Raw genomic sequence first — 11883 nt, 5'->3', positions numbered from 1 at the left:
AACATGGCTTTTGTTAACTAAGTTAAACATTGCAGTCTACTCAACAAGTTATTCTTGGACACCAACCATCTAACTCTTTTAGTTCAGCTGCTATTTTACTTTAAAAGCAATAAACTGCGTGTTATACCTTACGTTGTATTTACATTGACCATTAAAATGTTACTTAAAAAAAGTAAAATGTTGCTACCTTTTTGTATATCTCTTGATCAAAAAAGATAACTGTAAAATTACCGAGGAATAAATTGGACGCCATTTGTAGAGCACAAATTAAATACAGTTTTGCCAAGTATATTAATGTTTAAACTACCGAAATTCTGCCTCTTGGCCATCGATACAACAGTTGTCGACCGAGGATGTTAAATGCGAACCGTGAAGAAGCCGCTGGTGAAAATCCAGCGAATGCTGCTGTTGCTGCTGCGCCGGTTGCGATGCAATCGTCGTTTACAATCGATCCGTTTGACCGTCATCGTATGAAGTGGTCACGATGGGTTGAACGTTTGGAAGGTGCTTTCGTTTTGTTTGGCGTCCAGCAAGAAACCAAACTCTACATGCTGCTGCACTTCATGGGAGGTGAAACATACGACGTTGTGTGTGACAAACTTGCTCCTGAGGAACCACAGAGGAAAACGTATGCTGAAATAGTACGTGTTCTTGAGGCTCATTTTAATCCGGAACCGTTGGAGATTTTAGAAAATTTTCGCTTCAAAAGTCGTAAGCAAGGAGAGGACCGTCCGGAGGAAACAATAGACGAATACTTGATAGCATTGCGGAAATTGGCTATCACCTGCAATTTCGGAGAGTACCTGAATACTGCTCTGCGTAACCAACTTGTTTTCGGATTGAAGGACAGAACTATACTTTATACAGAACTATACGCACATTCAAACTATGTGCAATTACTGCAAACTGAAATGCCATTTGCAGAAGGTGTGTCTGAAAGCAAAAAAAGAAAAAAGTACAAAGTCAGAAACACATTTACTAGAGGAAAATAATCCTGTTGCAGACTGTAATTCGAACGATATCGTCACACTGGAAGAAATTTGCAAGTTAGAGGAAACCAGTAGAACAACTGTCTCTAAATTTCACTTAGACATGAAGGTGAATAATGTTACTGTTCGTTTCGAAGTGGATACCGGTGCTCCAGTTACGATTATCAGTACGGAAGATAAGAAAAAAATCTTTCCTGAAGCGAATCTGTTGCCGTCTGATCTTGAGTTGGTGAGCTATTGTAATAGTCGTATCAACGTTAAAGGTATGTTAAAAGTTGAAGCCGAATATCGAGGAAAATTATTTTTGTTGCCATTATATGTATCAAATATACGAAAACAACCGTTGTTAGGCCGACAATGGATTACAGGGATGAAAATTGATCTTAACGATGTAGCGTTCGCTTGTGTTCATACATTGGACAGTACTTCTGCTAATACCCTACCGAAAATTACTCCAGTTAATATTAGATTATTGGTGGAAAAGTATGCTAACATTTATGACAAATCTATTAGAAAAATTGAAGGTTTGCAAGCAAAATTGAGTTTGAAACCAAATGCAAGGCCAGTGTACATAAAAGCGCGTCAAGTTCCATTTTCTTTGAGAGATGCTGTTGAGAAGGAACTCGACATACTTGTCCAGAACGGGGTGTTGGAGAAAGTGAACCACAGTAGATGGGCTACACCGATTGTCCCAATTTTGAAGTCCAACAATAGAGTAAGATTATGCGGTGATTATAAAGTAACGGTGAATCCTAACCTGGAAATTGACGACCATTCATTACCGACGATAGAAGAACTTTTCGCTAAAGTTGCAGGAGGAGAAAAGTTCACCAAAATCGATTTAACTCAAGCCTATCTACAATTAGAGGTTGAGGAGGGTGATCGTGAAGTACTAACACTAAGTACGCACAAAGGTTTGTACAGACCAACACGTTTGATGTATGGTATTGCATCTGCGCCTGCTATTTGGCAGAGATTAATGGAGCAAGTGTTGAACGGGATTCCGGGAGTTACAGTTTTTTTGGATGATATTCGTGTCACGGGACCAAATGATTTAATTCATCTGCAACGACTAGAAGATGTACTAAAACGGCTAAGTTCATACAATATGCGAATTAATTTGGAGAAATGTCAGTTTTTCGAAAACGCGATCGAATACTGTGGATATTTGATTGACAAAGTTGGCATTCACAAAGTCCCGGGAAAAATCGACGCTGTTCAAAACATGCCTATACCGAAAAACAAAGATCAAGTTCGTTCTTTCGTAGGTTTAGTGAATTACTACGGAAGGTTTTTCCCGAACCTGAGTACAACGTTGTATCCGCTTAACAATCTCCTGAAAAATACTGTTCCTTTCGTATGGTCGAAGGAATGCGATGAGGCATTTAACAAAATTAAGCGTGAAATGCAGTCGGAGAAGATTTTAGCACACTACGATTCTACATTACCACTAGTACTTGCTACGGATGCATCACCATATGGAGTCGGTGCAGTGCTTAGTCATGTATTTTCAGATGGTTCAGAGCGACCAATCCAATACGCTTCCCAAACACTTAACGCTACGCAACAAGCATATAAACAAATTGACCGAGAAGCCTATGCAATAATCTTCGGAGTTCGCAAATTTTACCAATACCTCTACGGCAGGAAGTTCACTCTTGTCACGGACAATGGACCGCTAAAGCAAATATTTTCTGATACCAAAGGACTCCCGAAGATGTCCGCCCTTAGAATGCAGCACTATGCAACATTTTTACAATCTTTCAATTTCAAGATCCAATTTCGTCCTACAAACCAGCACGCAAACGCTGACGCATTTACAAGATTGCCTTGGAAGAATAGTACGCCCGATGCAACTGTTGAGGAAACAGACTATGTGGAGGTAAATATCATAGAAACACTGCCGTTAACTGTTGCTGAACTTGCGAAAGCTACTGCAATGGATACTACTGTTAAGACACTAGTGCAAGGGTTGCAGAATGGTAAATCCGTGGAGCCTAAAGATCGTTTTGGTGTTGACCAAGTGGAGTTTACTCTACAGAAAGGTTGTGTCATGCGGGGAATCAGAGTATACGTTCCTCCGAGCTTGCGAGACAAAGTGTTGAATGAACTACATTCAACTCATTTTGGAATTACTAGATTGAAGACTCTTGCTCGTGGTTACGTTTGGTGGGAAGGAATAGATAAAAACATTGAGGACGTGGTGCGAAATTGTAGTTTGTGTCAGTCAACTCGAGCTGAGCCGTCCAAAGTACCAACGCATTGTTGGGAGACACCTGCGAAGCCGTTTGAACGAGTACACGTTGACTTTGCTGGACCGTTTATGAATGTTTACTTTATCGTGTTCGTTGATGCCTACACAAAGTGGCCAGAAGTGCGAATGCTGAATAACATAACAACTAACACAACGATCCAGGTGTGTCGTGAATATTTTTGTACATATGGAATTCCTTCTGTGCTCGTATCTGATCACGGTGTGCAGTTCACATCGGAACAGTTTCAAAGATTTTTGCGAATGAACGGTGTTTATCATAAAATGGGCGCACCGTATCACCCTGCGACGAATGGGCAAGCAGAGAGGTTTATTCAAACATTTAAATCGAAACTAAAAAGTGTGCAATGTGATAAAACGTCATTGCACGCTGAACTCTGCAATCTTCTGTTAGTGTACAGGAAAACTATTCATCCTACTACGGGAAAATCGCCGTCGATGATGCTTTACAACCGTCAAATCCGTTCGCGATTGGATATCATGATTCCTGAAGCTGCGAATGCTGCCAAAACGGAACAGAGGAAGTGTCGTGATCTTCAAGAGGGGGCGAGAGTTGCTGCGAGAGATTATTTAGATAAAGCAAAGTGGAAGTTCGGAAAAATTCTGAACAAATTGGGTGAGTTGCATTATGAGATACTACTGGATGATGGAAGGATTTGGAAGCGCCATATAGATCAGCTGCGAAAAGTTGGTTCAAACTTGGTAACTGACAAATCTGTACCTGTCACGGTGCTACCAGAGTACTTTGAAGATCCTGAACCGCTTAGTGCTCCCGATCAGACATTTGTTGACCCCACCCCTGCGGTGTCTATACCAACCAATTCACAGCAGAGACCTGCGATATCAACAGCCCCGATTAAGATTGAAGGTAGGCAAGATTCTGTTATACCCGTTTCGGTATCTGCGAGATGCTCCGAAGACCAGTCTATCCAGGAGACATATCAGTCGCCGAGAAGATCTGGAAGAGTTATTCGGCCACCGAGGAAGTTGGACCTATGAAGAAGATTTCGCAAGGAGGGAAGAGCTGTTATACCTTACGTTGTATTTACATTGACCATTAATGTTACCACCTTTTGAGAAGTAAAATGTTGCTACCTTTTTGTATACTCTCTTGATCAAAAAAGATAACTGTAAAATTACCGAGTAATAAATTGGACGCCATTTGTAGAGCACAAATTAAATACAGTTTTGCCAAGTATATTAATGTTTAAACTACCGAAATTCTGCCTCTTGGCCATCGATACAACACTGCGCCTTCAGTTAGTGTAGTAAGATTCACAATTTTCTGCACCACTGTGTTTACGTAGACGCGTCGTTGCCGTCTTGTACACATAGGCTAGATCAATGTTTGAAATACAGTGGAGCAGAAAATTATGAATTTTACCACACTAAACAAAGGCGTAGCTAAACTGAAAGAGTAACATGCTTGGTGTCAAAGAACAACTTGTAGAGTAGACTTCAATGTTGATTTTGTTAACAACAAAACCCATATTTATCACACATTCCAGAGCGAAAACTGCAGTTTAGCTCTCAAAAAACATTTGATTTCACATTTGTTCCTTTCAGGAGCACTTACCTCATTCTCTCTAATTCGACGCTTTGAAGACACCATTGATTACGAAATGGTCTCAGCTTTCCAATTTTTCTCATCAAATATGGTCCTCTATCGCCGCTTGAAGGATTTTTAGTGAGCTCCCTTTATGGCGTAACAAAATTCGATTATATGACAGAATATCAATTCTGATCAGTACACCCCTGATCATTTTGCAGAATAAAAATAAAATTTTGTGTAGTAAATTTTAGTTATGCGTAACGCATACATTTTTCACAATTTCGATTTTATTAATTTTTTTCATCAATAAAATGCTATATGTATGTATAGGCAGTTGAGAAATATATCATATAACAACCTAGCATTTAAAAAATCGTTTTTTTAATGAGAAAATTCGCAATTATTCACAAAACTATTTTGTTCATTTTGAATACATGAAAGCATAATCATCGTGTAGCAACAAAATGGTACCTGCTTATTACAGAAGCCGCAATCATACCGAGACATATTTCAGTTCCATGCCTTAATTATTTTTTCAACTGTTTCCGATGTAATGCAAAATGAGCTGACATTAATTTGTTTTTTAAAAGAGCTCTACAGTTAAATGATTTGCGTAATAGCCAAATAAACGGAGAAATCAGTCGGATAGTGCACTGCTACTAGTAAAAACACTATTAGTGACAACTAAAGTTTATAACTTGAATCATGTTGCTATAATTCCAACGAGAACAATTTTTTTTTTATAATTCATCTTCGGCGCTTTGTATAAACGAAAAAGAAATCTTCTTGATTTCTATCCTACGATTTATGACGACGATTTAATTGGAATTGTTTGTGTGCTGGAATTGTTTTGAAACGAAAACTAAAACGATTATTATCGAGACATGTTAAAACGATACAATACATATGCTTTAAGCAGATAGTTAGGCAAAGAAACCAAAAAGATTGAAACTTTCTGATTACGATGAGATGAATGCTTAGGAGCTAGGACAGAAGGCGCGATGTCGGTTCCTGTGAAAAAATTATATACGTAATACCTGAAAAGGTGTTTAACCACAAAACTAACCCTGGAAAGATCGTATTCTGATGTACGTAAAAGATCATCTTGCGTAAAACTGACGCATGACTATGATTGAAAATTCAAGTTTTTGTTTCTAAATTTTAATGAATGGTCATCACGGTGGTAACGAATCGATGTATAACAAACAGAGGTTTTTATCGTTATAACGTCACCGCATTATAACTTCATATAACGTCATTTTTAAAATTGATTTAGGTTGTGTACGGCTTTCGAGAAAAGCATTAGGTAGCAGAAAAAGCATGTTATGTTTTAAAAAAGATGTACGTTGTTTATATTACTTTATATTTTAATTTTTGTTACGACAAATTAACCGTTAATTTACACAATAGAAACAAATGATGTAAGTAGGGGTGGCCAAAATTGTGAATGATGTTTAAAACATCAATAAAAATAACTTTTCTGGTTGATTTCTTATAAAAAAATTGATAGAACAATTTCAATATAACGTAACGAGTTGAAAAAAGTTACATTGTAACGAAAAATTTTGTGCCAGAGTTTAGGTTTTCACATTTGTTTTTGTATCAAAAAAAAAACACAATTGAAAAAATAGGACAATATTGCTAAGAGCGAGAGCTGGATTTAGGCAGACTTTGTTTCCAAAGTTAGTAAAACGTGTACTTACAACAATATCGCACGCTTAGCCTTGGGGCTAATAGCGGTCTCGATCAACTAGATTAGTTGAGAGAATTCGTTATCGATATTGTTTTTGGCACATTTTGCATGTGTAGGATAAGTACAACGATACACCGTGCCCCAGTGCTGTATCGAGAAAATTTCCAGCTCGAAAAGATCCTCGACTCGATCGGGAATCGAACCCGATATCACAACCATGTGGGAGAGCTAGCCGACCGACATCGCTAACCACAGAACCACGGGGACCACACGTGTTCTTGATGACCGTGTTTAACAAATGTTTTTAAACAAAATAATATAAAATAAAAAAAAAATAAATAATAGATGATGCCCACCACGTGACCAAATGTTTGAATAAAATAAGAAAACGGTTATTTTATTTTTATGTGGAAATTAGTACAAAATCCAGATTTAAACAAACATGATATGCCACATTTTAATTCTAAACGTCACACCTCATTTGGATTTTCTTTTACAACTATAAATGTTTATCTGTTCCGTGGTAAGTAAATTCCTAAATCATATATTATAAATGTATTGTCTTCAAATGTATATAATGAATGAAATTCTCTCTCTAAGGAAGATATATTAATGGTTGGATGATGCGATTCAGAGAAATCAATATTACAGTCTAGATAAGCATATTGAGTAAAATTTAGAACAATATTTTAACCTAATATTTAACGCAAAGCAAATAAAACAATCGAGCTAGTATAAAACAATACTGAATTTTTTAAGATCAAATAACAATTTAATTATCAGCTGGAGCACAATCAATGATCATTATATATTCTAATAAATATAAGTTTTGTTCATGTGAAGCTATTCTGAAGTACACTAATGTTGCTTCCTACGCAATGGATACATAGCGTGCGAAAAGTAGCGTAAGTTCAAAAATCCGTGCATATTCGGAAATTGACGTAAACAAGTCGTTGAAAAGAAAAATTACTCTGAAGGTTTACCCAAAAGCTTATTTAAATAACTCAACGGTACTTACCGATTACTAATATGAAATATAGTTCTCCAGAATGCTAGTATACTGAAAACTCTGCACCAAACTGCTACTGGTACTACACGATAAATCCTGTTGAGATGAAACTCGACACGTAGGTAAACACTTCCTTAACTCACAACATCAACTGTTAAAGGTTAATGAATCAATGATGAGTTTTGAAAATTTCAGTAATGCAGTATGGACATTGTGTTCCTATAGAAATTATCTGTCTCGTTTAGCGTGATTACAAGACGAGTTGAAGCAAGAGCGCGCGACACCATCTTTGCGATTTTCCTCACACGTTACTTCTTGTTTGATGAACTTATTGTCCTTCCAAATTTTTAACTGGCACTTACATGAGACAGCGGGCCAAGCACTGAATGAACTTTTTGAAACAGAAAATAAAATCGTGCCTAAATGAGACAACAAAAACCGCAGGATTTCGTTGTTATGATTCAGCTGTTAAATCAACCAATAATAGAAAAAGGATGGTGAAAATGTATGGGAATATGAATGTTACTATGGGTAGCTCTAACATAGTAAAACGTAATTCAGTGCTCTGATCAATCCTTTTTACCACCGAACACACAAATACTAATCATTCACAATTTCATCTTATCCGTTTTGTGCGAGACTTCGTTTTCCGATACGTTCAATTTCGATGCGTTCTCTCGTCATCGTGTAGAATCTTCGCTCATCTGTTCGCACTACTTAATGATGATTTTTTTGATAGGGATATAGGGAGCCAATCGAATATAGGGAAAAGTTTGACCATTGAATTTCAAAATACCGCAGCTTTCAAAAGTTTTGCTTTCTCGGAAAAAGTCCTTATGCAAAATTTAAGCACAATCTGGTTTCGTTAAGTGAACCCTCAAAGCGATCAATGTTTGATTTTTCTTCTTTTACGTTATTTTCCTGGAATAACTTCAAACGAATTTGATATTTTCTCAGGGTTTCAACCTCAAATATCAAAATTCGAATGGAGACAAATGTTTATGAACAGATTTGTGAATCTGAGCTGAATGTACCATAACCCTTTTAAGAAACTATGTAAGAAGTATGAAATTCAAACTAAAAAGTAATTATCTTTAGCCGTTTGTTATCGACTAACATGCAAATATATGCAGCTGGAACCTTTAACAAATCTTTTTCAGGTCCTAAATCTTTCGTTTGGTAATTTGGTGACAGTATCCCGCGCGAAACACATTATAAGTATCAGTCAGTTTTTTTACGCGGGGGATACGTACCTCGTAAAAAACGTGTAAAAAAAACACGTTAAATCGAAAATCCGCGTAAAAAACCGCGTCAATTAAAAAATCCGCGTAAAAAAATTTGCGTAAAACAACCGCGGTATTTCAAAAATTTGTATAAAATAAACCGCGTAATTAAAAAATCCGCGTAAAGTAAACCACCAAGAAGGGTTTAAAAAACCGACACGCTCTACGACCAGTATTCAAACACGGGAGGGCGGGGGGTTTTTTTGACTCAGTCTTTTACTCAATAAATACCCATGGTTCAGGAGTGCCTCAAAGCGCTCAAATTTGTGATTTTTCGACCCTCGAACCAAGGGAGGAGGAGTACATGAAATTGGGAAGATCAAAACTCTTTTTTTCGATGCCAAATGTCATAAAAATACTTAAAACGTCGAGATCTAGTGTTTTCTCGAAAAAATATTTTTGGTCAAAAATCGACATTCTAGGACTAGCCGTTTTTTGGGCAACCAAAGACTTAATATGAAATTTTTTAAAACTGGCTTCTGGTCTGAAAAACTCGTTTCAAACCAGATATATATTATTTTGATGTTCAATAGGTATCTTAAACTTGTTTTTCATTAGGGTGGTTTGTAGCTAATCAAAATAAAAATGTAACCAATCGGAGTACAGCGTGCTAGAAAGTAATTTTATATTTTTCCAAATTTTTCACATATTTAAGCTTCGCTATAGATTAGCAAGCTAACCAATTAAATTTATTAAATATATATTTTGTTCTTTAATTTATATAATTTATCATATTATCCTAATAATTTATAGAAGCGTAAATTATATTTTTATTTAAGTCTTTTTATTTTTTTTTTGATTATATTGTGGTTGGAAAGATAAAATATGTAATGTTTGTTTAAAAACCAAGCGTCAACAAGCAATCAAGACAGAAATCTAATAATGCTAAACCACGACAGTCTAAAATTTTGAAAATTTTATAGAACGCCGACAAGCTCATACGTCAGCATACGTCATCCATTTTAAAAATCATGACTTTTCGTCAACTAAGTGAGAGTAAAAAGTATCAGATTCAATTAATTATTGAAATAGTGTTTATTCCAAAAAGGAACATGATTGGCAATTATACATCGATTTTTGCCAATTTTCATTTCTGTAAAGTGTAAATATATAATTTTTATAAATATATTTATTTTTCGCAGCTAAGTACAGGTCGGAATCGATTATCCGGAGGCTCGATTATCCGGAAATTAATTTTTTTGGTGTTCGTTTTCAATTTTTATTCCGAAATCTTACCTTTACCATCTCTTCGAGACATGTTCCAATCAAGTGAAAATAATCAATGTCCAATTTATTTTTTTCGTTTTGCTTCTCAAGATTTTACTCCTTTTCGCCTCAGAAATAATTTCTGGTAACGACACTACATCATAAAAGTGAAATAAAAAAAAAGAAAATATTTATTTTAGGTCCGTCAATTGCAAATTTGAATATTTTTTCTGTGATTCGATTATTTTCATTTGATTTATAATCAATGTTTCAAAAAAAAAATCAGAAGTACTTATCCAGTGGTTGAGCAACGTGTCACTCTAAATTTGACAAAATCAACACTTTAAGAAGTCAAGTAAAATTTGACAACAAAACTCATTTTGCATTGTTTTAATTCAATCAAACTGTTTCTTACATGCATAATTAATTGACTTGATGATTTATTTTCATTGAAATAACGCTTGCTCGAAAAAAATGAGAATTTTCGTTCCCAGACTTTGGGCGGACCGGAACGAAGGCAATCGCACCGGATTTAAAACAGACCGGAGAAAGCTTGTTCCGGTTCTTGACCGAGATCCGGACGCAACTTTCCGTTCCAATTTCGCACATATTGAACAATTGAGAGCGTTTTTTATTGACTCGATAAGCAATCCTGAAAAAATAGCCAACTAAATTTGCCGAACGTTCAACTTATTATTGTGGTTTGAATTTTGATTTTTTCAATGATGTGCAGTGCTGATTTGCAGAGAGAAAAAGCAATCTACCTTCACGCAAAAGTTGGATGGTGCGAAACCAGTACAAAATTGTGCGTTTTTAGCGTAACTGTTGATGTAATTCGGAACCAGTACAATGATTGCGTGTTGGGCATAACGCAATTAATGCTCTAGCGTTTCTTAAATGTATTTGGCAGCTCCAAACTACTACACCTAAACAGTTTCAACTGGTATCAAGCAGCATTGCAAAGCGAGCGAGAAGCAAAACCATTCTCCTTCTTTCTGCTTGAGGACGAGACATATGCTACGCTTTTCAAGTCTTTTGCACACGTGCTTTCGAGATACTTTTTCTTCTTCATGCATTCCTCTGAATAGCAGCAAGCACGCACCGACAGTATGAGTGAGAGACTAACACTGGTATCAAGTATGTACAGCACGGGTGTCTCGCTCATTTCGTGAAGCAACGAGATATCGCCTTGCGCGTCGCAATCCGAACCGAAAAAGAAGCGAAAGAGCAACCTACAAATTGTATGTGACGTGTCTAGTCTTGTCGCACATACATGGAAATTCTACGAGCGAGAGAGAAATTTCTCTCGTCGCTTGAGAAAAAAGCGCGTGCAGTCACTAATACACTCGACGTGAAAAATGAAGTGTCGGTGTATGATACATATTCTGATTTCATTCTATGTCAATGTATTCGCAGTACAACTGTTGCGTTATGCGTTTCACACATTTATTGTGCGATTTCTGTGCAACATTTGTGCGAATCGGGAAGACACAATGATTGTACAAGACTTCAACTTTTGCGTGTGGGTGGCTCTAACATAGTAAAACGTAATACTCGCCACATTTAGTCAATCTGGGTCGATACATAAGGGTCTCAACTAGCACGGAAAAATAAACTTTGGACTTAAGTCGTTGTGGAAAAACTTTTTATTGAATTTTTTTTCCGCTCATATATATGTATGGGAATATGAATGTTACTATGAGAGGCTCTAACATAGTAAAACGTAATACTCGCTACATTCAGTCAATCTGGGTCGATACATGAGGGTCTCAACTAGCACGGAAAATAAACTTTGGACTTAAGTCGTGTGCAAAAAATGTTTATTGAATTTTTTTCGCGCTCATATATATGTATGGGAATATGAATGTTAATGGGTGGC

General features: G+C 36.5%; 1 protein-coding gene across 1 annotated transcript; it reads left to right on the top strand.

Moving 5' to 3' along the window:
* Positions 1–353: 353 nt before the first annotated feature.
* LOC129719821 (uncharacterized protein K02A2.6-like) lies at positions 354–4260 on the top strand. The gene is made up of 3 exons (XM_055671231.1): positions 354–927; positions 1004–1252; positions 1358–4260. The coding sequence occupies exons 1-3, from the start codon at positions 354–356 to the stop codon at positions 4258–4260; spliced, it is 3726 nt and encodes a 1241-aa protein (XP_055527206.1).
* The last annotated feature ends 7623 nt before the right edge of the window (positions 4261–11883 follow it).

The sequence above is a fragment of the Wyeomyia smithii genome, chromosome 2 (genome assembly GCF_029784165.1).
Source record: "Wyeomyia smithii strain HCP4-BCI-WySm-NY-G18 chromosome 2, ASM2978416v1, whole genome shotgun sequence".
Lineage (NCBI taxonomy): Eukaryota > Metazoa > Arthropoda > Insecta > Diptera > Culicidae > Wyeomyia > Wyeomyia smithii.
The sequence above is the reverse complement of the archived record's forward strand: the minus strand, read 5'-3'. Positions and strand labels throughout refer to the sequence as shown.

Excerpts from the sequence above, each read along its gene's own strand:
- LOC129719821 (XM_055671231.1), top strand. The coding sequence starts at position 354 with ATGTTAAATGCGAACCGTGAAGAAGCCGCTGGTGAAAATCCAGCGAAT. Across the intron at positions 928-1,003 it reads TGAAATGCCATTTGCAGAAG|ACTGTAATTCGAACGATATC; the intron begins GTGTGTCTGAAA and ends ATCCTGTTGCAG. Across the intron at positions 1,253-1,357 it reads TAGTCGTATCAACGTTAAAG|GGATGAAAATTGATCTTAAC; the intron begins GTATGTTAAAAG and ends AATGGATTACAG.